Source organism: Formica exsecta, unplaced genomic scaffold (assembly GCF_003651465.1).
Source record: "Formica exsecta isolate Colony F162 unplaced genomic scaffold, ASM365146v1 scaffold614, whole genome shotgun sequence".
NCBI lineage: Eukaryota > Metazoa > Arthropoda > Insecta > Hymenoptera > Formicidae > Formica > Formica exsecta.
Genome location: NW_021853375.1, coordinates 523,744 through 550,893, shown reverse-complemented (window position 1 = coordinate 550,893; position 27,150 = coordinate 523,744). Strand labels below are relative to the sequence as shown.

The following is a 27,150-nucleotide window of genomic DNA, read 5'->3' as shown; positions in this document are numbered from 1 at the left end:
TTTTTTTAAATTAGAGTTATTTAGTTTTTATAAATTTTTATAATTAATAAAAATCTGCATTTTGTTTGTGACTAGAATACAAATAAGATACTATAATAGAACACAACTTTACAACAAATAATCTCGACGCTATGAGAGCACAAAACTGAATTGAATCTACCTGTATGTATACCTGGGACCCCTTCAACATTAACGGCCCCTTCATACCTATGAATTGGACCTATATACCACAGGACTGCCACCTCGAGCATAAAAATTTCATTCTCATTACTTTTGTAATACACCTCATATACCGCTCGATCAATGGAACACTTGAGCGAAAAGATATTGTCGATTAAATCCTGCTCATGCGTCGAAATAATGAATTTTGTGCTATAAAGATAAAATTTTCATAAATTGATGTAGCAAAATATATTTCCTCATAATTTTTTAAGAATATCGTCTAATATACATATATATATATACATATGTGATTATCTATTTTTGTTACATATTTGTAAATGAAAAAGGTATACTATATTGTATACCGTGATTGTAACGTATAAAACGAGATTTTAGGAAGAGATATAGATTTAAGAACATTGCATAAAGACTCTATCAGCCATTTATATATAAATTAGAATTATTATTATGTACTGTTGACTATGTATATCCCCATCAATTTACCTGATAGAATCTAATTGCATGCAGAGACTATTTCATGTTTTTTTAAATATAATCAAACGATCTTTATGTTGATTATTTAATGTATATTCTATTACATTTAATCTACATTTACGTTACAATTTGCTATTTAGTAAATAACAGAGATGAGGGAGGTTGCCGCAAATAAAATTGAATGAGCGATACAATCATGACGAAATTAAGTGATAAAATTATATGTATAGTAGCAAAAGCATATTGTTAAGATGTTAATTTGCTCTTTTTTCTCTTTGATTTTTTTGAATGTAATTATAAATCACAATCATTATTTTTATTCATATGTAACCTTTATTCATGTAATGCGCATAAATGGTGGTTAAATTTTATAATTTTATGATTAACGAGCACACAACTAACTGTATAATCTTAGTGATGATTTATAACAAGAACTTTTATCAATTTATGTACATATTACAGACCGCGATTTTACGTGTAATATATAATTCTATGCATACTTACACACACGTAAATAAACCGGCAACTACGAATACATTGCTTATAAGATGCAAGATGCATATATAAGGTGTATATACAAAGAGAGACTAAAAAATATTTCTGAAATGACCGAATATCTCAAAAATTAAGCATCTGCGAGAACAATGTTTCAAACAAATGATGTAGCTTTTAAACTGATTGAATGGTATTTATTTTAATTTTGGATCACTTTGTAAAGATCATTTTTAAAGATCATCTCGAATTGTTTAAATAAAAACTAACATCTTTTATATATTATATTCTTGTAACTGATATCGAGACCTTTTCAAAATGATGTGATCAAATCTTCTTTTGCGGAAAACTTCTTAAGTTATGAGTCATGGAAATGATGATATCATCAGCTTGGCGTGATCGATACACTTGTGGTTTGGAGTTATTAAATACCGTAAGAGTGACAAACTACAGGGTCCTGATTTCTACACGACACACACATAATATATATATATACAAGAGGAGATGTAAATCACGCTAATGTCAGTGATAGTATAAGTTCTTCTGGTGGCTTAATTATACTATTGTGAAAAAGTAGTATAATTAAGCCTTCTTTCGACATCGGTTATAAGAATATAATGTATAATAAATGCAATTACTATTTAAAAAAATTCGAGGTGACTTTTGAATGATCTTTACAAGATGATCCAAAAGCAAAATAAATATCACCATTCAACCACTTTAAATCTTACAACTTTTATTTGAAACATTGTTCTCGCAAATGCTTCGTTTCCAAATTATTCGGCCGTCTTGGAGTTTTGTACGTATTCTGTACGTACAGGCGATAATTTCTTGATTCCTTTTTCTCTTTTAAATTTAGTGCTATAATCCATGCGATCATCATCTTTATTCATGTAATGCGAATAAACGGGATAAATTTTCAACTGTTAATGAGATATACTGATCACAACGATTAATGATTTATGACGGAACTCGTAATCAATTTATGTACATATTATAGCGATTTTACGTGTAATATAATTCTGTACACACCTACATACATGCAAATACACTGTCAATTACAAATATATTGCTTATATAGCGCGCGATGCGAGATGCATATATATGTATCCCCATACATGATCTTTTTATATCCGAGCTCTTCTTTATCTTTAGTGTTCAATTTTACGATAAAATGATTTGTCGTAGAGTTAATTTACCGAATCGTTGATACAATTTATTTGTACCATTGTTGACGTTGATTCATGAATTATCCTAAGATTCTGTGCAATCCGCTATTTTATTAATACACATATCAGATACGCTACTTTGTACAATCAATGACGTTGTTAATTATAATATCGGCGCTAAATCGTTACTTATCCCAGGATAGATTTTGTACAGAATATTGTAAAATATTTTTACCGCTTTTTCTCTCTTTTTTATTTTATTATTTATATAGCATACACAAATTTTTTTCTCGCTTCTCTACCATAATTGTATAAATCGCCGTATTATTAATTAATACTATTATATTTGCCATTGTATAATGCCATGCCGTCGAGCCTTGCCATTCGTTATTCGTTCTCAGAGACGAGTCCAAAGCTATCATTTTTATTTTTTTCAATACTCACACATGGATCGCGCTGAACACGCAAGACAAGTTTTCTGTAATTAACAATGAACATTGTCGATGCGTTGGAGGGAAGAGCTATTAGTTTATAATCATTAAGCTGAAATATATAACATTTATATCGAAATATATACAGTGTATATTTCTTCCTAAATTGTGTGTTTTTTCCTGTGTGAAAAATTGATGTTTGTTGACATATAATTCGTATGTGTGTGCATTTATAAATTAAAAAATAATTATATCTAGTGAAAGAAAAAGGTTTAAGAAACATCATACGTTAACACGATACATTCTTTATTTCTGCCTTCATTTTTATAAAAGTACCAAGAATTTCAACAAAATGTGGAGACCCTTATTGCTCTGATGCTAGAATTCAACATTGTGACACTTTTACATAGATATAATCATTTCTGACGCCTTACGAGAAATATTTGCTCATGGAGTGATATTTTTTTTTTTTAATTTCGAATTTCATATCTTGTGCAAGAGAGTTTATAAAAGAGCGCTCCATTACATATTACTTATTCTATGTGTTATATGCCGGTCAATTGTATTCCTATTTGATATTATGATAAATAACACTGATATATAATTAAAATTAGCTCGTGTTTGCATATTTGATTTAATTACTAATATTATACTTGAAAATATTTTCCTCTCTGTTGCTTATTAAGCTAATAACATAATACTTTTCTCCTATAATATATAATTAATATTCTAATTCTAATTAGTCTAATGACCAATCTATCAGGCGTGTCAAACGTATAATTACTTGGAACCAGAAAACTCCGCAAATTGCGCGACTTTGAGCTGAATTGTATAAATATTTTATTCAAATATTTCACATATGTTTCCATTATTTACATATATTTATCAAATATTTATTAATATTATAAGTGTCATATATATATACCTTTTAAAACTACATATGTGTGTATGTGCGTGCGTGCATGTGTACTGAAATATACCGAATAAGTTCAAATAAAAAAGATATATATATATATAGCAAATGCCAATTTTTCAAAAAAGCACTGTTATAAAAAAGAATTTTAGATTATATGTTAAAATATTGATCATCATATTATATACATATTAAATATTTTTTATTACAAGAATCTAAAAAACGAATAAATCAATCTGTGCCCGTATATATAGGTATATATGGATAATATTTTTCCTTTTTTTCCGAGTATAATATGGTGATGGTTCTCGTTCCAAGTTATCGATACGAATTTCAGACTAACTAGTCCCCTTTAAAGCAATGATAACGGAATAATATTTCTAAAGAATGTCGATTTATTTTGCCGTGTCCAAAGAAAAATGCTGAGTCAGCGCAGTTTCGTATATTTCTATGATGTATATATGTTACACGCATACATACTTATAACGGAGGCTCTCCTGACCTCGTAGGAACATTGCTCTATATTGAGAGATTCTCTCTTTTTGTCCTAAACTTATATTCTCACCTACACAATTCATTTTCGTTACACATGTTCTGTTTTTTCGATCTGTTATATTTCATTATGGAAATTCTGAACAATTATATATAATCTCCCATTTCACGATTATACATATACATTTATGTATGAAAATCTGCGTAATAAATTTATTTTAATCATTTTTTCGACGATGTCGATTCATTTTGATCCTGATTTCGAAAATGTTATCATTTCGTTACACATGTTCTGTTTTTTCGATCTGTTATATTTCATTATGGAAATTCTGAACAATTATATATAATCTCCCATTTCACGATTATACATTAAACATTTATGTATGAAAATCTGCGTAATAAATTTATTTCAATCATTTTTTCGACGATGTCGATTCATTTTGATCCTGATTTCGAAAATGTTATCAGGACAAAATATCGGGATGAAATAAGAATGAATCGAGACGAAATCATCCGTTCTTTTCATGAGAGATATAAAACCTAATATATATTTGTGTACATTTCTTCGGCTAATATATATTGTCGACATATGAATCTGTGAATTAATCACGATTTTGGTTTGCAATTGCTATTAAAGGTATGGGTGCGATTTCAAAGAAGAATAATGTATACAATCAATTCTTTCTAAATGTGGTAGGCGTTTATTTTTCCTAATAAACGTGGAGTATGCAAATTCTTGTGTCGCACGCAAGGCAAAGGTAACAATGATTAACAGACTATAATCTATATGATAATTTATCGCCTATTTTTCGCGTGTGTTAGTATATTCTCCCTTCGTAAATAATTATGTACATACGGAGCTTTTGGATTATTTGTCTACAAAATATGGCATTTCCGCGTCTTTTTCTCGAAGAAAGGATGATGTATAAATAGTCGCGGATGGTGTATTATTTCTCATGAAGCGGGCGCATAGGCGCACACACACGCACACATATACACACACGTATACACATACACACATACGCCCGCGTGTGTAACTTCATCACTATAATATAAGGGCATAACAAATTCATTGACTAATATGCAGCAGTATGCACTGCAACAGTACGTGCTAGAAAATAGTGTGATACGCGTATATATGTATATAAATTTATGTATAACACGTACAGAAGATGTTCAAGAAGGAATACAAACATTCAGAGATATATTATTTAAAAATGATATCAGAAAACTCACTAGAAAAAATCGAATAAAACAATAAACTTTTGTTGACTCTTATTTTATAATTATTTTTCTGTTTTAATGCTCTTCATCTTTCTGCCTATGCATGTGTTATATATGTATATACATATATATACATACATACATATATATATATATATATCATACATATTATATGTATATTATATATGTATGTTTCTCTTTATACACTATTAAAAATGTTTGTATCATTTACAAACTATAATGCTACAGTTTACTGGAAGTAATGTCTAACGGACAGATGTAATTTTATTTATCGCACCAGCTTGCAAATTATACAGAACTCGTATCTACAATATTCGTCCAACGATTTGCACGCGTAGTTTTATTGACGTGCACAGTCTGGTAATTTTTCAAAGTATTTCTTTTTTTTTCTCTCCATTTATCTTGACGAATGCAGGCTGTATACTCGCACATTTTCAGAAAGAAAACTGTTACAAAAGTTAATCAGATACATAAATTCAATTACCTAAATTTTAGGACTGGACAAAGTATTTTCAAGAGATACATTATTTAAAGCACATACTTTCAAAAAATATATAAGATATCAAGGTGTTAAAACTAGCTTATATATTTTATGCTTTCTTCAAATACACTTTGCCCAGCCCAAATAATGATTTCTAATATTGATTATTGGATATCTGCTTGGATCAATGTGTTCATGACATTATTAACGCATTCCTTGCGGGTGATTAGCACGATGACAACGGAATCAAGTCGCGCGGATGTCTCGACGAAGGTTGAACCATAAATAAAAATCTCTTATCGATTTTATGAGAACAGAGAATGGACGTCAATGAGGTAAAAAGAAAGCCAACTTCGGCATAAAGTCAAGGGGAAGGATAGTTATTTTTTTTTGTTTTAATACTTGTGAAAGTGTGTAATGCTGAGTGAGTGTCGCATGTGCTAAATCAATGCCACATTACTCGTCCATTGGTTTTTAGTAGCTGAAACAGATCCACAGTAGGTAGGTAGATAACACAGATAAAACACACACAATCAATTAATCGCTCTCGTGACAAAACTTGTAGCTTGATACTAACCGATAGTAATTAGGCTTGAACGGACCAGCCTTGTTGAGGCCCATGTATTTTGCCTGTTCGTCCGTCAATTCCGTTAGATGCGCGTCAAACGTGGGTAAATGAAGTGACGCGACGTACTCATCTGCGTAAATCGACATTATGATTTAACATTTATCATTATAATACGTAATACGATATGATACGACTGATAAATAAATAGAAATGTAGTAAATACAAGATAAACAAGAGACAAATTATTAAATTGGTGTTAAAGCGCTTTGTCGTTTCTTGTTTCCTCAAACCATTTGAATATTCTAGAAAAGTTGAGGAATTAGGGGAAAAAAAGTACACTGAAGAATCATGATGGACTATTTCAGTGAATAAGAATTTCGAAATTATATATATTTTCGTTTTACCTACGAATATGACACAAAAAACTAATTTGATATCTTGTTGCTGTATTATGATTACTGTACGCACCCATCTTCTTCGGCAGCAGATAAACGTCGCTCTTGTATCGTCCCGGTGGCGCATTAAATAGTTCGATGAGGGCTAACGCTTGCGTAGCGGCAGTAATCGACACCACGAAGGATGGAATACTCGAGCACGACAAGTTTACTAAACGACCCTCCGCCAACAGTATTATGCGCTTACCATCCGGCCAAATAACGTGGTCCACTTGCGATCTCACTTTTTCCCAAGTCAAATCGGGCGTACGTAAACTGTTCTGTTAAGAACATATTTAAGGGGACTTAATCCTCTCGATCTCCCTTGAGCGTGGAATCGTCATATCGAATCAATCGCTCGAGAAAATCGAGAGTCGCTATAACTGCCGGTCGCGAAATTACGCGCGCCGAATAAAGTAGATAAAGTGGGACATACAACGTCTATCTCCGTGTTGCTGTGACCCATGTTGCACACGACGCATCCGTTTTTCATTTTGTCCATGTGTTCGCGCGTGACCACGTTCTTATTGCCCGTCGCTGTAATGACAATGTCTACATTTCGTATGACTTCATTGAGTTTCATCACTCTGAAGCCGTCCATGCTGTAATGTATACACATATAATGTAACAACATATGTATGTGATTCCGCTCGGCGGACAATCTGGATGCAGAAATTAATTTGTTCAACCAAGGTCGCCTTCCTTACCTGGCTTGTAGAGCACATATGGGATCGATCTCGGTAATGTATACGATGCAACCTAAACCCTTGAGAGCTTGGCAACATCCCTTCCCAACCTCTCCGTAACCGCATATCACAACTTGTTTGCCGCCAAACATAATGTCTGTAGATCTTTTCAAACTGTAAGTAATAAATTTTCGATAAGAACTGAAAAGTAATAAGCGTCGCATTCAAAATAAACAAGTTCCAGATGGTTTTCTCGAAACGACTTATATAACTCACCTATCAATGATGCTCTCGCGGCAGCTGTAGAGACTATCGAATTTCGTTTTGGTCACACTGTCATTCACATTCATCGCGGGGACAGACAATTTACCTGCCTTTGACAATTGATATAATCTATGTACACCTGTTACGCTCTCTTCGACAATTCCTACAAGAACATATTCTCTCACCATTTTATCTTTTATCCATTTATAAATAAAATGTCACATCGTCATATTTTTCAGTTTCCTCAAAAATGTCAATTTTTATTTTCCTATTGATATTGATAAGATTATTATATTACTGAATTATTTTTTATAACTAAGAATTTTTCCTATGTGAAACTATGATAAGTTGTAACATTACAACAAACATAATAGAACGGGATAAACCTTGAATCATTTTGAACATAGCGTTGTATTTCTTGAGCATCAAGTGGGTGGCGTCACCGCCGTCGTCCAGTATCATGTTAGGCTGCCAATTCTCGGCCGCTACGCATTTATCGATGCACCACCAGAAATCCTCCTCGGTTTCGCCACGCCACGCAAAAACCGGATAACCGGCGTGCGCCAACGCCGCAGCCACTTCGTTTTGCGTGGAATAAATATTGCACGCCGCCCATCGCACCTGTGCGCCCAATTCCACCAGTGTCTCAACCAGAACGGCAGTTTGCGCGTTGATATGAGTGCATCCCACAATCTTGGCGTTTTTCAGTGGCTATGCAAACAGAGTATTAGAATTAAATCAAATGTAAGATTAATAATAAAAAAAAAAAAGATCTTTCCATTATTATGAAAGAGTAGAGAGAGACACCTTGTCGTCCGCTGCGCGTTTTCGCAGCGCCATGATTCCCGGCATTTCCTGCTCGGCGATCTCGATCTCCCTGCGACCGAAAGCATGCTGATTGATGTTGCGCACACAGAAATCCGTGAAGCCCTTCTCCGTCTTCTGGATCTTCTCGCGTGGCGAGACGTCATCTTCGTCAGATGAGCTTCCTGTATAAGAGGCTAAGGTAGCGCAAAATGCCGTAAAACATTGATTATTAGTATCACATCAAAGTGCAAGTGCAAAATATCCTAATGAAGCAGCTAATGCGATTGCCTGTGTTATTTGAGATTACAAATGTTGCTAATTCTAAGCACAAAATAAAACTACAAATATAGTACTATGGAATAATAGTATGGAATCTAAGAACGGTCTTTATAGTCCGATTTTATACTTAAGATCGTTTTAAGTATGATCTTGGGTCGTCTTAAGATCCCTTGAGTATAAGAACGGACTATGAATATCGGCCTAACACTTTGAATGTTTCAATGCTCGTGATAATTGCAATAGAAATATAAATTAAAGTTAAGAATTTAGTTACAAGAATAAAAACAATAGTTAGTTACAAGAATAAGAACAAGAGAAACTTTGTTCTTCTTTCAAAAAGCGAAATACACACGAAAAGCATTATCGTGTAACTATCACGAACACGCTCGTACCAGAACTGTAACTATCGGTGCTGCTGGCCGACAAGGAGCGGCTCCGATAACGGCTGGACTTCTTTAGCGCTCCAGATTTCGGATCCTAGAAATTGAAAAATACAGTTAATACAAATCCTCACTGTAAATGTGTGCCTCTTTTCTAAAAGGGCCCGCAATATATCGAGATAAACTACAAACTGAAGAGTGAAAGCTGTAGCTTGTTGCAACTAAATGTGTTCGCAGATCAATATATGCATAGACGATTTATATTTATGTCAAAAGAATTTTTTTATGTATTACTATATCATACGCGATGTAAATCTTTTCACATTTCTTGAATATGAAATTACATTTCAGAGGAGAGTATGAAAAAGATCCTGATGATATATAAAAAATTTTAGTTTTATTTATGAATATATATAATCGTCTCATTATATTAGTCTGTATTATCTAATTGATAAGCAAGAATGATAAATTCTGACCAGCACGTATGACATTTATATGGCGAAAGGAAGTAAATGTATAAAGCCATATATAAAGCCAAGTCTTGAGGAAGAATAGCAAGGATGGCGTTCTATAGATGTTTGGTACAAGTTTACTTTGCATGTTTTATACACATATATACTCTTACTTACTAATTTTGTTCTCGCGCCGTGAAAGGCATTATTTGATGCCTCTAGGCTCTGAAATCACAACAACCACCATATCATGATTCAGATGCATCAAGTGTACGCAATACAGTCCGTAGTTTGGTACAAAACTCCCAAAGATTGTACAGATTATGCACAAAATATGTATAAAAATTTTTCGTCAATTCTCAATTTTTTGACATCTCGTTTTTGCATCTAACATAATTATCTTGCAGTAAATAACACTTTTGAAAAATTAATTTCATGTATAAATCAGAATAAAACAATTAAAATAATTATTAATATTAAGATAGAGATATTATAATATAAAATGTTCTTTAAATAAAATTAATTAAAAATTATACTTGCTTGTAAAGCTATTTTTTCTTGTTTTTTTTTTTTTATAATTTTGTCATTCAATCAGCTGGAGTACTCAATTTAAGCACAATTAAGAGAACTGTTTTAGGAAATATAGATTCCATTGTGTTGTGCTTTTGAGATATTTTTTTTACATTCAATACAATTCACGTAGTGCTAATTGTGCCACGCCTAAATGGTGTGTCTAGGCTTATGAGCGATGCATGAGTGATTGGTACCGAACCTACGGACTACTGTGTGAATAATGCTCTATATGTAAAATAATATATAAGCATTGTTAATGCCAAGTCATAGGCACTATGTGTGTGTAAATGCATGCATCACTCGTTCAAGTTGCTATTGTTATTTCAATTAATATATTAATAATAACAGCTTGTTATAAATATGTGCCTAAAAGATATATTTGCATAAAAAAGAGAATATAAGATATAATTTGTATACAATAAAAAAATTGAGTAAAATATGTTAAACAATCTTGATGCTGTTCTTCTTGTAGATTAAGCAAACTTCTGTCAGATTTCTGATTGTTTATTTGCATCTGATAAAGTAAACAATGTCTAGTTATTATCTCAATCAATTTACTTAATAAATAATAAATAATAAAAAAGAATAAAAAATATAAAGCTTGAACAATTTTTTTTAATCTAATCAGCTGCAAACAGGAGTCCCAGTATCCTCATGGTACACAAGTAGACATTTAAGTAGCTTTTTCAACCAACGCCCATTCATCAATGAACATATCAATTAATACAATGTGTCCAATTACGTAACAATCATATGTGGTCACAAGACTTCGATGGGTTGGGCAAGACGTGATGCACAAAAGAAATACAGGTGAGGAACTGATAAAGAGACTGACAGAGTAAGAGGAAGGGGGAAGAAGAGAAAGAAAAAGATAGAGGGAAACCAATATAAATAAACAAACAAACATTTAATTTTCTCATTTTTCCGAAACGAACAATGATTCGACGTGATCGGGGAGACAGTTGACGACAATATTTCGCGGGTCTCGGGCTCACGAAAAACTCCATCGTAAGAACGGCGGCAAATACGACAGTTATGGCATACAGCTGTTAGATTAGCACGAACGTCGTCCAGAACGTGCGAGACGATCCAACGTTTTATGTCACATTAAAGCCTGACTCGATTTACCTTCATGCTGGAGGCCGGATCGGTGACCGGGCCATCGGCAAGCGTGTTTCTCGTCTCTTTCCCAGACGACGTGCTGTTCACACCATCCCCGCTGTCGGCCATTTTTCGAATGCACGTCTGCGAGACTCGCCGATCGACCGCTAGGCGTCGCTCCGCGCGCACGGATCAGGCTCGTAGCTACGTTCTGCGTTTCCCTCCATGCTATTCTCAGTATGAGATCGATATACATGTAAAATTCCACGCACCAAATGCATCAATTAATAGTATATTTCTTATTATATTTATTTATATTTCTTATTATATTTATTTATTTCGATCTTAATCTAAATAAATAAAGATCGAAATAAATAAATAATATTTATTTATTTTAATCTAAATAAATAAATAAATAAATCTTGGAAAGAAGGAACGATATACGAAAAATGCAAATAACAAGCGAATTTATTATTAACAAATATATATTTGCATAACAAAACATCTATTTCTTCAAAAAGATTTTCCATGTAAGCTAAAATTTGAGTTACCAGTATATTTAAACCAAAAGATGATTGATTAAGATGAAAAAAAACGCAGAATCTATTCATCTAAAATCTCAGAATAATTTCGCTTCTCCATTTCACATCACACGCCCTTCCTACCCCGCTGAAAGTATCCGGACCTGACAGCGTACTACTAACCGTGCGAAAAACATCGATGTCCGCCGATGCGTGTGCCCACCCAGCAAGATGGCTCCTGTACGGGGCGACACTCGGTGTTTAACGTGAAGTTATTTACACACCTGGGATCTCGCGCTGCCCCCCCGGGAGACGTGCCAGCCGTCGTGTCGATGAGTCGCGGTGCCGCGTGAGCGTGGAGGAAGCGCCGTTTCACGGGGTGACGGATCCGCGCGTCAACGTAACGTCACGTCACGTCACGTCGCCCAACGTCAACGCCGCGCCGCGCCGAGCCGAGCGGAGCCGAGAACGGACGGGGACACTGCTCGCCGAGAAGGAGGTGTACCCGGATCCCACTCGCCGGATCACCCACACGGCCGAACGACACGGCCCGGATTCCGGTGACGGTGGATCGAGTCAGCGCCCCCTTTCCCCCCCAGAGAGGAGACAGCCCACCGTGCGCTTCCCTTCACTCAGGTAACCCATCCATCGTGTTTCACCCCCTCGTGTCCTGTACGGCACGAACGGCAGCAACGGCGACGATGAGAAATCCCGCGTGCTCTCGTGCTGTCTTTCCCCTCGTCTCCGAGACAGAGCCCGGTATCGTCGAGACCTGAGCGCGGTTGTGTACGATACATATCGATCTAAACCCGCGGCTGTCACTCGGACACGTCGCGTGCACCGACGAAGATTTTACGTTCGTTTTTTTTCTTTCAAATATGCACATTCTCGTTTTCGGAAGTATAAGAAGGTGCAGGAACCAACAAATGTGATATTTCGATCGTTTTTAATTTCTATTTTCTTCTCTATAATAGACGGTCTTATATACTTGTCTCGTGCGTAAAATCTAGATTTAAATAATTAAATTATAATCAAAAGAAGCTTATAATCGAAGAATATAATCGCGGCAATTAACTGCTGGATTGGGGTTGCATTTCTTTTTCGGCGTCGCCGCTTTCGTTAAATCTATCCTTCTCAATCGCACTTTTCTTCCTCCAATTTTTGCTCTCTCCTATTTCTTTCCAATGCATGTGAATAATATAAAAGAAACGGTACGCTAATTTTTTATTTCGAACTTTGCGGAAGCATAGAAAGGAGCAGACTTGTTGGGTCCGTTCGCTTTAATTGCACCTTCTACACTTTATTTATTTTCTCTCGCTCTTTCCAAAGATTAAAGCACATATATCCATCTCGTTTTAAACTTACCGAAAGTGTAGAAAAGTATAGTCACGACGAGGTGACCGGGTATACCATGCAGGGACGATTCCGCCCCTGCAGAAGAAATCCGAGTTTCTTGCGATATAAAACACAAGTAAAGCTGATATAAAACAAGCTAGACGTATCCCGTATCTGAACTGAAATATATATTGCAAGATTTACGATCGCTGTTTAAGGGGATGGTGGAAATAACGCTCTAACCATAATTTAACGCTCCGATCATAATTTATTTCTTATTATCGATTTCAAGTGGATTGAATTATTCGGGAGACTTATGCTCTGACCTTCTTACAATTCTGTCCTTTGTTGATGCTTATTGATGCAATTAGCATGAGGCAGAGCTATTGTGAATATCTCTTTCAGCGTAATGCATGATTCATAGTTATATTTTAAGAGACACATGTCGCGCTGTAAATCTATGATACTATATACTAGGCAAAAATATAGTACAGACCATATAAATTATAATTTATAAATCAATAATGTTTTCAATTTATGTATTTTTCTCTGCAATTTTCTTTTTTTTTTTTTTCAGATACACAGTGCCATTCCAAAGAACCATTGCTCACAGCTGTGCTAAACTATAATTGCTACGCATATTGATAGATAATATTTAAGGATCTTGAAAAGCTTTGTGTTATTTATATTCAATAACTTATATAAAAATTGCATCTCTATCCCATAAGAACTTTATTATACTAGAGTAGAGATATTTGCACGAATGAGAATTTTGAAGAGGATCAATTGGATATTTGTACATAAGTCTAATATTCATCGATGCGAGCAAGCAAATTGTGATTAAAATCATCCAGAGATGTTACCAAAGGGAGGTTGAACTAATTTTGTACCGCACAAAGAGTACTAGATTTGAAGTAAAATGACCAAAGGTGTGATGACAAATTTGTACTAGTTGCAAATTTTTTTGGTGACATGCCATTCACTATGTCTTGAGCAAAATTCGTGAAGGAGGGAAAATTTATTTTGGCAATTGCTGTAAGCGAATCATTGAGTACCAAACATGGCGAGAAAGAGTGACAATGCTAAAAGCATTAACATCGCGGTGGTCGGACTGTCTGGCACAGAAAAGGACAAGGGACAAGTCGGCGTCGGCAAGTCGTGCCTGTGCAATCGCTTCATGCGTTCCATGAGCGATGACTACAATGTAGAACATATTTCGGTATTATCGCAGGTAATTGAAGCAATTCTACACAGAGTTTCTTGGTTGTCAATCGATGAGACATTTTAATGAGAACATCAAATACAATTTTATTGCAGTCTGACTTCAGCGGGCGTGTGGTGAACAACGATCATTTCCTGTATTGGGGCGAAGTGATGAAACTGGCGGAGGACGGAACGGAGTTTCAGTTTCAAGTCATCGAGCACACGGAATTTATAGACGACGCGTCGTTTCAGCCGTTCAAAGGCGGTAAAATGGAGCCGTACGCGAAGAGATGCGCGGCCACGAAGATCACGAGTGCGGAGAAACTCATGTATATCTGCAAGAATCAGCTGGGTATAGAGAAAGAGTACGAGCAGAAGGTCCTGCCCGACGGTAAGCTGAATATCGACGGATTTCTATGCGTGTTCGACGTGAGTCTCGTACCAAATCGGGCGATAGAGAAGCAAGTCGAGATTGTGGCGAATATCTTGAATAATCTGATGAAAACGAAGAAACCAGTCGTGCTGGTGACGACTAAGAATGACGACGCGAACGAGCAGTTCGTCAAGGAAGCCGAGAAGCTGATAATGCGAAAGGAGTATAAAGGATCGATTTTGATCATCGAGACATCGGCGCACGAGAACATCAATGTAGATATGGCCTTTATGATCTTGGCGCAATTGATCGACAAGACGAAGATGCGCAGCAAACTAATACCGTTTGCCGAAGCAGCCAGGGCCCGGAAGGAATTGTTAGACGCATCGACGGAATCGTTGCAGCGATTGATCCGAATACATGTGACCGACTATCGCGCCCTGTGGTCGCAGGCCTCGAAGAAACTCGCGCAATTCAAGGAGTTCACCACTTTCGTAGAATTGTTCGGTATCGAAGCGACGCAGAGACTATTCAGAAGGCATATTAAGAAATTGAAGGATGAACAGATAGCGAAGAAGATACAGGGCTACTTGGACATGTTGCCGGATATACTTCACGAGATTTGTCCGGATATATCGAATTTAATTAACGAGTAAGTTCTTCGCGCGAATCACGCCTCATAAATCGCTTGGATTAATGGAAACGATACTTTGCAGGGAATGGTCGGCGGTGCAACAATATATAAAGGCGCATCCTGATTTTGATCAGTACTTCTACGAATGTCCCGAGGACATACCGTGGATCGATTGTGACTTTGGAGAAAACAACGGCACAAAAATTCCTTACGACGTGCTGGAGACCCCCGAGGCGGGGACCGTATTTAAGAATCACATAAATGCCTTGCAACAAGAGCAACGGCGACTAGAGTAAGTATTCCGATGCAGAACCGAGTCGTGAATCATTTTAAAAAATAAATATTGCAGAAAAGAGCGAGTTTACACATATATTTTTTACATAGAACTGATATAGCTAATTGTAGTAAATCTGTATTATTCCATTCGATATTCTAGAAGGTAATATTCATATGCAATTCACTAATGCTTTGCTTTATTCTGGGTGGTGTTTCTTTGTGCAGACTTCCAAAAAGGTAATTTATGCTTATTTTTTTTACTTGCTTTTTTGTCTATAATATAGAACATCAGCATTGAATTAGAAATAATAATATTTGTTTTACAATGTTTGTGCCGTGCTAACATTTGCATAATAATATGTGCTTAATAAAATCAGTTGAGGTATTTGTTGGCGCCTAATAAGTTGATAATTTACTTACGATGCATGAATTATAATTATGAAACAGTTTGATAAAAGATCTAATAAAATATTTTTAAGATTGCATTAATATTGCAATAATTAGAATAAAAATGACTAATTTTATATGTAATGCAAACTTTCAGAATAACGAAATGTTATTAACAATAACTAGATATTATAGTCATTTAAAATTGTGTCTTTATTCAATTATTATTTTGCAATATAGAACATTGTTTGAACAGACTTCTTTTTCACATAAATTATAATTAATTTCTGTTAGATGGAAGAAACAATTTAAGCAATTATTGGAAGAAACTGGCTATGTTACACCTGGAAAACATTTATCTGAGGTTCGAGTTTTATTTATGGGCAGAGAATGCTTTGAAGAGCTTTCTCATCACGATTGTCAAGAAATTTATGATCAGCATCAAAAGGAAATTATTGAAAAGGCAAAACACAATTTTCAGGTATTTCTTTGTACATAATAATTACATTAATGTGCTTTTAATTTATAAAGAATACATGCAATGAGTATTTTGGGATGTATTACAGGAATTATTGTTGGAGCACGCAGATTTATTTTATCATTTCAAGAGTATAGCTCCATCTGGAACTATTACGCAAGACGATATAAAGGAAATTACGGACGCTTTATTGGACGATTTTAGGTATGTAGTATCATACTGAATATACATTATATCCAAAGTAAAAGCTTTAAATTTCTCAAATACGATATTTTATAGAGAAAACAATGTCATAAATATATTTATAATATAACTTTTATCTTTCCAGATATAAAGCGCTAGATAGATTAGATCAAGATCGAAAGCTAATGTTATTTCAACATTTGGGATTTGTGCATTGTCCCATAAGGGAGCACTGCCCAGCTTATCCAAATTGTATGGACGCGCTGATAGAAAGGATACTTGGAACAAAAGCGCACAGGTAAGAAGTCAATATCATGTCAATGGAGAGAATTGTACAATGTATGGAATTATTTCGTAACGCAAATCTGAAAACCGTTCTAACAGACCTTCCTCATGGAATCACAGTAGTCAGTGGCAGTTAACATCGGATAACAATCAATTAAATTTAGTCATACTCGGGAGTAACGGACTGAGTGAGGAGTTTGCTCGTGAAATAAGGGCACAAACGGAAGATGACGAAGTAGAAATAGATTGTCAATTGTACACTCTCGGATATCGCATTATAGACGGTGATGTGGGACTGCCGCATAACTCTTTCACTACATCCGATTTCATGCCACATGGTAAATATTTCTTTAAGTGTCAATTTATGCTTGATGCGAGTGAAGTTTCCTAGATATAACGATATATCTTTCTTGTGTGTGTTCTAGGATCTTTTTGTATCTATTCGAATGAGGATTCGTTTGAATACATTCGATCCTCTTTAGAGAAAACTCTGTTGTCGAATCTAGAGCAAGAGGATAGGCTACCATTTCAAGGATTGCCCATTGTAATAATGTTTGTGCCAGAAGCCATTATCGATGAAATGGAAGCCATAAAGCTCAGAGAAGAGGGACAGAATCTCGCTGACAGGTATATTCATTATAACAATTATAATCAAATTGAAATCTGTGCACATGATATTCTTATCAATTTGGCATGTGCAGTTTGCAGTGTCCCTTTATCGATGTCTGTATAGACGAGCTGGAACAAGAAAAGCACAAAAGATTTCCCACTTCGTTGGTGAAGGATGCTTTGCAGCAACTTATACAATCCATAAATCACAGAGCTGGTTTTTTAAACATATATCAGAGCGTTATCGAATGTTTGGAGCCTGATATCAGGTAAATTAACAATCATCGTTTATCTAATCAGCGCTTACCTTTTGTGATTAATTTGTAGTCGCATATCTTATTTTGCATCTTATTTCAGGATAATAATGTGTATGTTCTGTGGTGATCCTTATTCAGTCGAGAATGTTCTCGGTCCTTTACTGAATCATCAATGCTGCTTTCTCAGTGGAGATAGATCTATAGTTTTGGAAACGTTTCTGGGAGAATGCAAACGTCGAGTCGAAGTCATTATCTCGAGTTTTCATGGAGCCAATGCATTCAGAGACGAATTAGTGCACGGCTTTATACTCGTTTATTCTACAAAGAGGAAAGCTTCTCTCGCAACTCTAAAGTATATATCAATGACTCGCACCGCATTATTGGCGTATTTTAAAATAGTATTTTATTTTATTTCACAAATACGTTTTCTGCTTTGTTTTATAGTGCCTTTTCCACAAACATACCAAATCTACCGATACAAATAATGGCTGTGACTGATACTGGCGGTGCGAATGCTTTCTTCAGTAACGATTTAAGTCATCTACTTATCACGGAGGGAAACGCTATCGCAGATAAATTGGAGGCGCATTTTATGACATCTGCATCCAGCTGCCAACAAAAAAGTAAGAAATTCGAAACTTTATTTCAACATATCTCTGGCAAATTCAATTTCTTAATTATTTCATATTTTGCAGCCGCATTTTACACGCCCTTTTTCAAAGTGGTGTGGGAAAAGAAACCGGAGATCGAGCAGGCGTTTAACATGGAGGAGCCGGGGAATTTGAATGATAGCGGAGAAGGCACTTTAGAGTATTCGGCTTTACATCCCATGCCGCCACCGCGACACGAAAGCTATCATCTTCAAACGCCGGATGACGGGTAACTATTCTAGAAGCAGCTTTCTAGTGAATAGAACGAATTGATCTATTTAATGTCTGTGGATTTCTTTGTGACTCAAAAGTCTAATGTGAAGCAGTATGTCTGTAACTTTTAGAAGCGGCTCCGAGTCATACGAGCAGTTGACGCCTGACGGTGATCTGGGTGACACTGGTTTGACCGAACAATTCGCCGATCATAGAGCCACGCCGAGCGACGATAGTGACATTTACAGCCAGGTCGACTTCTATCGAGAGGAGAGGGAGAGAGATCTAATGAAGAATGAAGATATCACGAACAAGCTATCTGGTTAGTAACTGGAAATTAATTCATCGCACAAAGTCGCGAAGTGCGACTTTTTCAAATTTGTTCCAAGTTGTAAGTTTTTTCTTTTTTTCTTCAGGTTGGGTGAAGGATACGTTTATGCATCAAGATGGAGTTACCAACAGTTATCCACATAGAGCCTTCACGACAGGTCGACGATATATTTCCCAGATTAAACCGCGACCAAAGGGAAATAGTCAGACGTTGAAACAGCCCGGGAAAATCAATTTGAAAGATTTTTCCAATGTAACAGATGCGATAGCCAGGATGACGATTGGCGAGAAAGACGAGCACGGCCCGAAACTGACGATGGGTCATGCTCCTCTTGCCACACCAGAACTGGTAGATCTCGGCTCCGAATATGCGCAGGTGAAAGATGTCGTTCCGAGTATGTATTCTGCCTACGATGGCGATTATATGTACGCCCTGGTGCAGGATTCTATCGGCAACAACAAATCTAAATTGCGCCACCGACGTGAAAAGGGACAGCCATGTAAGATCTCTTTTCTTCTTATGCTAATGTGTTTTTTGGGAATAGAGATAAAGATATGTTAAGTTTGTATATAAATATTATTTACATTAATTATTTGCAAACATAGCATATAGCGATTCTGATTCGGAATGGAGTTCTTTGGAAAGGCAAAGGGCGACTGACGTCTTGAATAAAACGAGTAAGAAGTCTTTGTCGCATAAAAGAATACGCAAAAAACGCACTGCAATACCGGTTGCTACACCCAAAGTACCGTCATTGGCAAGTATGGGAAGTGGGGACGGTATAGTCGGCTTGAATTACAATATGAAAGACGATAAGAACTGGCGCGTCGATCCAGTGGATAGAGGTAACATCTTTTTTCATTTTCTTTTTTTTTCTTTCTTTTTTAGCAAATAACTACATAGATTTCGATATATATAAGTGATCATACATTTAGCGATATCTCCATCTTTTCAGTATCTAGCGAAACGCCCGATACTTCCGAATCGAGTGATCCGGAGCACACTTCGAGATCCAGATCAAAACAATATAAATATCCTGCTATTAGTTTGCGGAAGAGATTCTCTGGAAATTCATTGCAACAACAATATTTGCAACATCCGTTTAACGTAAAACATATGCCACAGGAGATGTTCAGCGCCTCCTGTAAGTAACTAGATTTTAGTTTAATAAGAATATTTATATAAAAGCAACAAATATAAGAAATTTTCCTGAATTGTTATAATATATAATTATAATACAATTTCTTAATTATATATAACAATGTAATATATAATATGCGATGTAAAAGGAGAAAATTTAATTCAACAATTTAGCAATATTTTGCATATGCATGTGTGATTAAAGACTGTGATTTCGAATTAATCTGAGGCTTTTTGATTGAAATAACAATTTTGGTTTTTTTGTTTTTCAAACATAACATATATCGGAAAGTTTTCCATTAAGTTGCAGTGTTCAATTCTTTTGCTAAGTTGCATGAAACTGTTATTTTAGCCAAGCAAAGGGGTGAAAATACGTTTGGCATTCCAGATGATGAATCAAGTCTGGATGTCTCCTCACCACGGGAAATTAATTCCCCTAGTGTAAGTATTTAACATGGATAATACAAATGAATGTTGAGGAATACATGTATAATCATATCTTGTTTTGTTTATTCTTCAGTTCGGTATATTGAACAAGTCAAAAGACGGCGACAAGTTAGCCAGGAAGAAAGACAAGCAAAAGGCAAAAGAGGACGAAAAATTGGAGAAGAGAAGACAGAAGGAAGAGAAGCTCAAAAAGCATGCCGAAAAGGAAAAAGAGAGGGAGAAAAAGAAACAGGAAAAGATAAAACAAACCAAAGGTCCAGGTGGGACACCGATTTCGGGTCAATCGCAGCAACCTTTAATCGAGGATTTTGCGCAGAGCGAAACGAATCGGATACCTTTATTTCTGGAGAAGTGCGTGCGATTTATCGAGGACGAGGGATTGGATTCGGAAGGGATATATAGGGTGCCCGGTAATCGCGCACATGTAGAACTGCTTTTTCAAAAGTTTGAAGAAGGTATATCATTCGTTAAAACTTGTTACAATGTTCAGAGAGTGTCGCTTTCTTCTCTAGTATAAAATTTATCTTTTTCTCATAAATCTTGTATGATGGATAATACAAATCAATGTTTTTCATTTTTTCACATATAGATGGTAATGTCGATATACATTCTTTGGATATTCCTGTAAATGCTGTCGCTACAGCCTTAAAAGATTTCTTCTCCAAAAGGCTACCACCACTCATCGACAAAGAACGTATGAGTGAACTTGAAGATATATCAGGTAAGTTAACATGAAACGAAATCAGCAATTGTAGAAATTTGAATAGAATCTTGTGATTCGAATTCTTTTTTAAAGTCTTTAGGTATCTATTTTATATCGTTAAATGTTAATTATAGTAAAATTAATAAAAAGCAAAATATTTTAAAGAATGTATGCCTATTTATATCAGGTGCACGAGGTATTAGCAAACCTATGTCAGCTACTTGCATGAACATGGAAGGTTAGTATTCTCATTTCATAGATCATAGATAATTGAGCAAAATATTTTTCAAATTCTTAAGATTAACATAAACCCCAAAATTTGATGACGATTGCAGATCGAAGCGGCAGATTGTTAGCCCTGCGTCTGATGCTCAAGAAATTAAATCCAGTTAATTTCGATGTTCTCAAGTTTATCTTCCAACATTTTGTGAAGTAAGTAACGTGAAAATAATAAATATTCTTTATAAATTTATTCTGACCATACATCATCCTTCCTTTTTTCTTTTACTTTAATCTAAATTTATGCAACTTTAGGGTTGCAGAGAACTGTAAACTCAACAGTATGGATAGTAAGAACCTGGCGATTTGCTGGTGGCCTACGTTACTACCGATCGAATTTAACGACCTCGGCAGATTCGAAGCTATGAGGCCGTATCTGGAAGATGTGGTCCAAACGATGATCGATCAGTATCCTTTCCTGTTCTGTGGCGAGGATGCCGTTGTGATGGTGTAGTGATCAAACACGCTGCTACGCAGTGCATAGTGCAACGGGACTGCAGTTTTTCTCGCGGACAACGGCGATAGAAGCGACACATCCGTCTCGTGGTATAAGTCGATTTCATTTGTTTATACGTTATCGGCAATTACGATAATAGACGTAAATGATTGGTCTCAATATATAATTTGTATCGATATTAAACTTCGCTTTAGCACACACTTGTAATATTACACAAGGTCCTACATAAGGCGCATGGACGATCAAACAAAGTCTATTTATGTTTAGTCATTTCGTACTTGTTCATTTTCGGAATGTGTGACACGCAAGATCCTCCTTTGCGGAATGATCACTCGATGGTCCTAAGACAGTTGTTCGCGTGCGTGGATCAGGTAATAATGCAAGAGTAATAAGAGTCAATCCATGTGTGTCATAACAGTATGCATGTATCATGTTGGATGTATCCAGAGCGATGTATTTATTGATATTGTATTAGGGATATAAGATTCTCGATATTTGATAATAACGATTAGCTTTATATAGTTAAAAAGGTAAGATCAATGTTGCTTTTTTTTCTCTTATTTGCCTTTCTCTCTTTTAGTTCTCTCTTTCTTCGTATTTTCTTGTTCACATTGCAAAGAATGAAAATACCATAAAGTGTTGATAACACTAACATATAGCCTCGTTAAAGAGGTTGTTATTAATATTTAAAGGAGGATGTATCCAGAGCTCATTTACGAAAAACACGAAACGTTAACGAGATTTGTATATCATCGAATAATATCTATATACATATATATATATATCTCATATAGCAACGATATCAAAAAAAGTTTTTAATATGATTCCTTTTTGGCACAAATGCACAAATCGCCTGTCGAGCGTATTTATTACTTTTGCATCTTTATCGATGTAGATTATCATATAGGAATTTTTGAATAATCTTTATTGTGGCAGGACCGAACAAACTTAAACGATGATACAATCCATATATCTCCTCTATTCCGTCTAAAAAGATAAAAATGAGAAAGACGCAAAAAGCGTGTTACATGTAATTGCACAATATGTCTTGATAAATAGCGATAATGCAAAGAAAAACACGGATAGAGATATAAGAGAAAATATTTCGGCAGAATTTCGCGCACACAATATATACACATATAAAAATCGAATCGAAATAACTATTAAGAAATATTTAGAATTACAAACGTGAAATACTAAGGTTTCTTAAAGCGAATATGTATATAGAACTAACGATTTAAGATACGAAATTCGTAATGAAAAACATTAAATTTTCATAAAAATTCTTTTTCGAGGGTGAAAGCAATCCATTTCTTACTAGAGCTGATATTTCACATCGTTTGCATTTTCGCAAAAACGCAGAAAGTATTCATTAACGCATAAAGTTCAGAATAGACAAGTTCAATTAAAGAAAGAAATGTACTGAAAGAAAAAAAATCCAACTTTATATTTAATCAGAAACGTACGTTTAGATTCGTCGATTTATTTGTCCTATTCGTTTTAAGTTCGCGCTTGAATTTGTACAAATATGATGGATTTAGTGGGACATTTTTTTTATAGGTGTGCCATAATTCGATGTTAAAAATTGTAATGACAGATATAATGCCTTTTGGCGGCTCAACATTCGAAAGTAAGCGCGTTGTTTAAGCACCAACAAGCGAGTATTCATGATAAATCGGCGAGAAAGAGATACTTAATATCGCTTCTCTGAATGTTGGAGCCACTATGATTAAGAGAAAAGAAGAAGCGAAATAATACACTTTTGTAATCCGCAAGATTAACCGCAAGCATTCCCTTAAGGAACGTTGATGTTACTTGGTCTCGCGAGAGACGCGTTTTAATCGAAGCGAGTCCCAGTAAATTTCAATAGAGCAGGATCTCGAAAGAGAGAGATTTTTTCGATTCAAGGACTCTTTTAAGAAAATGCGTATCTCGCGAACACGTTACTTTGTATTTGTAAGGAAATATTATAACGATATTTCTACGATCGTCGTGAGCGCGCGTGTGACGAGAAAGAGAGAGAAAGAGAGAGAAAACTGATCGTACATTCCCATTTAGTCGTAAAACAGATTTTATACATTCGTACGTACATAATTGTATAATGTTCTTAATAGAAAGAGGATAAGATGTGCGATGTTTTACGGGATCTCGAGCGATCGAAAAATCGCGTAATAACGATGTGACGTCGGCGATGCTGAGGTAGCGTGTGTCGAAGCACTTGGGAGCGCTCGTTCGGAAGAGATATTCCGATACTCTTGCTATCTTTGTCTATTTTATATATAAATCAAATCGAGATAATTGAGTTAAAGCACTTATAAAGTTTCCATGAAGTTTTTCTCGTGTATAAGATCACGTTTGTTATACATTGAGAATTGCTTGCACCAATTTTTTCATTTTCTTTCTTTCATCTTTGAATGTTGCATATATCAGCATTAATGATTAGCTGGATTGTCTCTGTCTATTTGTCTACGATATTACTAGAGCTTATAGAGAACAATATAGATAAACAATATAGATTTGCTAATCGAAATTGGTGCAACCTCAATTTCTTTAGTCACAAATTTCTTGGGTGTATTTCGTGTAATATACTCTTTTCAACAGTTTACAATCATTTTTCATATAACAATCGTTTGTTCAAGGACTTAGCGCGAATTATACCTTGCGACCAATTGAAAGATTCAATGCAATAGTGTCGTTTTTACATACACAAGCTATTTCTTTTTAATAACGAAAAATAAAACAGAGTCTCAAAATTGGAAGAGTTAAATTAAAGTAGTACTTATCTACTTTTATCAATTCAAACTTACTTTTAACTTTCTCAAACTGTTTTTAAAAAGCGAACAAAAGGCAATGATTATCGCGCTATATAATAAATATTAAAATGATTTATATTATAATATATAATAGAAATTTATATTATTTATATATATATATTATATATATATTATTTATAAAAATTATCTTTTTTTATAAGTTGTCAAAGAAACATGGTTTGAACTGCTATTACACCGGATCTTTCTTCATCGTATACACAATGTAACGGGTAAGCAATAGCAAAGAAACGAATTTAGCGAGTAAGTACTCAAGAAAGTACTCGATGACGAGCATGTATAGGGAGTGCGAGATAACGATTATCAAGTTCTGTAACGAGATTCGCCCTTCGCGCAACAGCATCATCATCATCATCTTTGTCGTCGCCATCGTCACCATCACGTCCATATATCGTCCTCGGGCACGTATCCATCGAGCGTCTTCTCTCTCGCGAAGAGCCTAAGAAGGAAGAAGATCACTTTTCTACGATACGTCCGTTAAGGTTTCCGCTTGTCTTTTCTCACTGTTTCTGAGGACGGTCCGACGCCGCGGCCGACCTCTCCCCCCTCCCGTTGAATACAAAAATTCTTACACATTATCGCAGCCTGTGATAAGAATATAGGCGAATGGACCTTATTTCTTTTTTATTTATAGCATCGGCTGATGTACGAATGTATTATAGTTGTACAGTTGCATCGGGATGATGTATATTATAAGCTCCGCTTTCCTTGCGTTTCGCGCGTCACATTTCTCTTCTTTTTTTTACTATCTCTCTCTTCCTTTATCATTCATCATTATCGTTCTTCGCGAGCTTCGTCCAACTTCGAAAGTCCGTCATTTCCATAATCTCGGTATACTATGCGAGCATCTCTGAAATATCGGGCGATGAATCGTGAAGAAATGTAGGAAAAGTATTTTTAAATTATTAATTGATATTATAGCGATAAAAATTTTCGTTTAACTGATAAAGTATGAAGTAGGATCTCAATTTTAGCTGTTTGCGGGTCGAAATATTTATGCTGATCTGTATCAGCACGTCCACACACTAATTTAGCCGCATTTTGCGATATTTTATACTTTGACGTTTCCATAACGAAATACAATAAAAAATACAAACATATTTATACAGTATTATATATTTTTGTGTATATTTTCTTTTATAATAATATATATTATTTTATATTTAAGTTATTTGATGCACCTGTAGATTTGCGAAAATCCTTTTCTGGCCTTATCTCTCTTCTGCGAAAACTACATTTCTTCATGGGAATGTAAATTAAACTGACAGTGTGAATGTGTTTGAAGTATGAATTGAGAATAATACTCAGATTTGATAACGATTAAATATTAAGTATTAATGATCCAATGCAAGCTAATGAAACTCGTCAATGAGAAAAAGATTGTTAGATATATATCTCGCAACATCATTTTCCTAGTCAATCTCTTTTTCTAATCAGTCGGAAAAAGGATTGAAATTTGATCGAAAGTTTTGTAAGAATCTTTGATATAAATGTGAATTGAAGTATTTTATACGTAATATTTAATTTAATTGTGTATAAGATATAAGTGTATTGAAAATAACTAACGAATACGACCAAGGATATATAAAATTGCCAATTTCTACTTTACTAAAATCTGTAAATATCTTCAAGTTTTGCGACTGAAGGTTTCGAATTTCGAGTCTGTTCTTTCTATCTGCACTCCTTCCATTACTTTTCCGCAATATCTCTCCTTCTTTTTCTCTTTAATGAATATATATATTTATTTCGTTTCGAATGCAAGTAGACTACAAAATATAGTGCAGATGAAAAGAACAGATTTACATACACGCAGTCTCTTGGAGTTCAGAATCTAATGATTATCGCCGATTTTAATTCCAAATGTCTATATCTCATAAAATAAAAGAAGAATATCAGTGTTGCTCGCAAAGTATCGGAGCTAATACATCTGAATCGCCGGCTACATTGAAGTTCACCGATCCCTCAATTTGGAATTTCTAAAACGTGTCCTCCTTCGCCCTCGCCCTCGCCCTCCCCCCCTTCCCTCCGCCCCTCCTACCTCATCTTCACAAATGCGTTTCCATCTTTCCTAAATTACGCGTTTATAAATGTCGTCATTTATATACATGTAACGATTTTTGTAAATAATCAATAT

General features: G+C 35.2%; 2 protein-coding genes across 13 annotated transcripts; one reads left to right on the top strand and one right to left on the bottom strand.

Moving 5' to 3' along the window:
• Positions 1–4,832: 4,832 nt before the first annotated feature.
• LOC115242681 (adenosylhomocysteinase-like 1) lies at positions 4,833–12,359 on the bottom strand. Of its 6 annotated transcripts, XM_029819167.1 has the most exons (12): positions 12,129–12,245; positions 11,452–11,652; positions 9,928–9,975; positions 9,311–9,395; positions 8,640–8,833; positions 8,219–8,543; positions 7,845–7,995; positions 7,590–7,742; positions 7,319–7,484; positions 6,917–7,163; positions 6,458–6,578; positions 4,833–6,361 (listed from the first exon to the last, which is right to left on the bottom strand). In XM_029819167.1, exons 2-12 carry the CDS (start codon positions 11,551–11,553, stop codon positions 6,355–6,357), a joined length of 1,599 nt encoding a protein of 532 aa, XP_029675027.1. In that variant the 5' UTR covers positions 11,554–11,652; positions 12,129–12,245; the 3' UTR covers positions 4,833–6,354. The 6 variants fall into 6 exon arrangements, with proteins under 6 accessions (XP_029675027.1, XP_029675028.1, XP_029675029.1 ...); XM_029819168.1 differs by lacking the exon at positions 9,928–9,975; XM_029819169.1 differs by lacking the exon at positions 9,928–9,975 and having other exon boundaries at positions 8,640–8,821.
• Positions 12,360–12,445: 86 nt separating this feature from the next.
• LOC115242679 (rho GTPase-activating protein 190) lies at positions 12,446–22,721 on the top strand. Of its 7 annotated transcripts, none has more exons than XM_029819161.1 (24): positions 12,446–12,581; positions 13,858–14,511; positions 14,598–15,508; positions 15,573–15,782; positions 15,992–16,003; positions 16,448–16,634; positions 16,720–16,835; positions 16,960–17,112; positions 17,220–17,437; positions 17,525–17,726; positions 17,801–17,977; positions 18,066–18,317; positions 18,410–18,588; positions 18,661–18,844; positions 18,942–19,150; positions 19,245–19,658; positions 19,765–20,004; positions 20,115–20,303; positions 20,652–20,740; positions 20,820–21,201; positions 21,336–21,467; positions 21,637–21,687; positions 21,785–21,881; positions 21,984–22,721. In XM_029819161.1, exons 2-24 carry the CDS (start codon positions 14,341–14,343, stop codon positions 22,180–22,182), a joined length of 4,974 nt encoding a protein of 1,657 aa, XP_029675021.1. In that variant the 5' UTR covers positions 12,446–12,581; positions 13,858–14,340; the 3' UTR covers positions 22,183–22,721. The 7 variants fall into 7 exon arrangements, with proteins under 7 accessions (XP_029675021.1, XP_029675020.1, XP_029675023.1 ...); XM_029819160.1 differs by having other exon boundaries at positions 17,199–17,437; positions 18,960–19,150; XM_029819163.1 differs by having other exon boundaries at positions 17,199–17,437; positions 20,688–20,740.
• Positions 22,722–27,150: the final 4,429 nt, after the last annotated feature.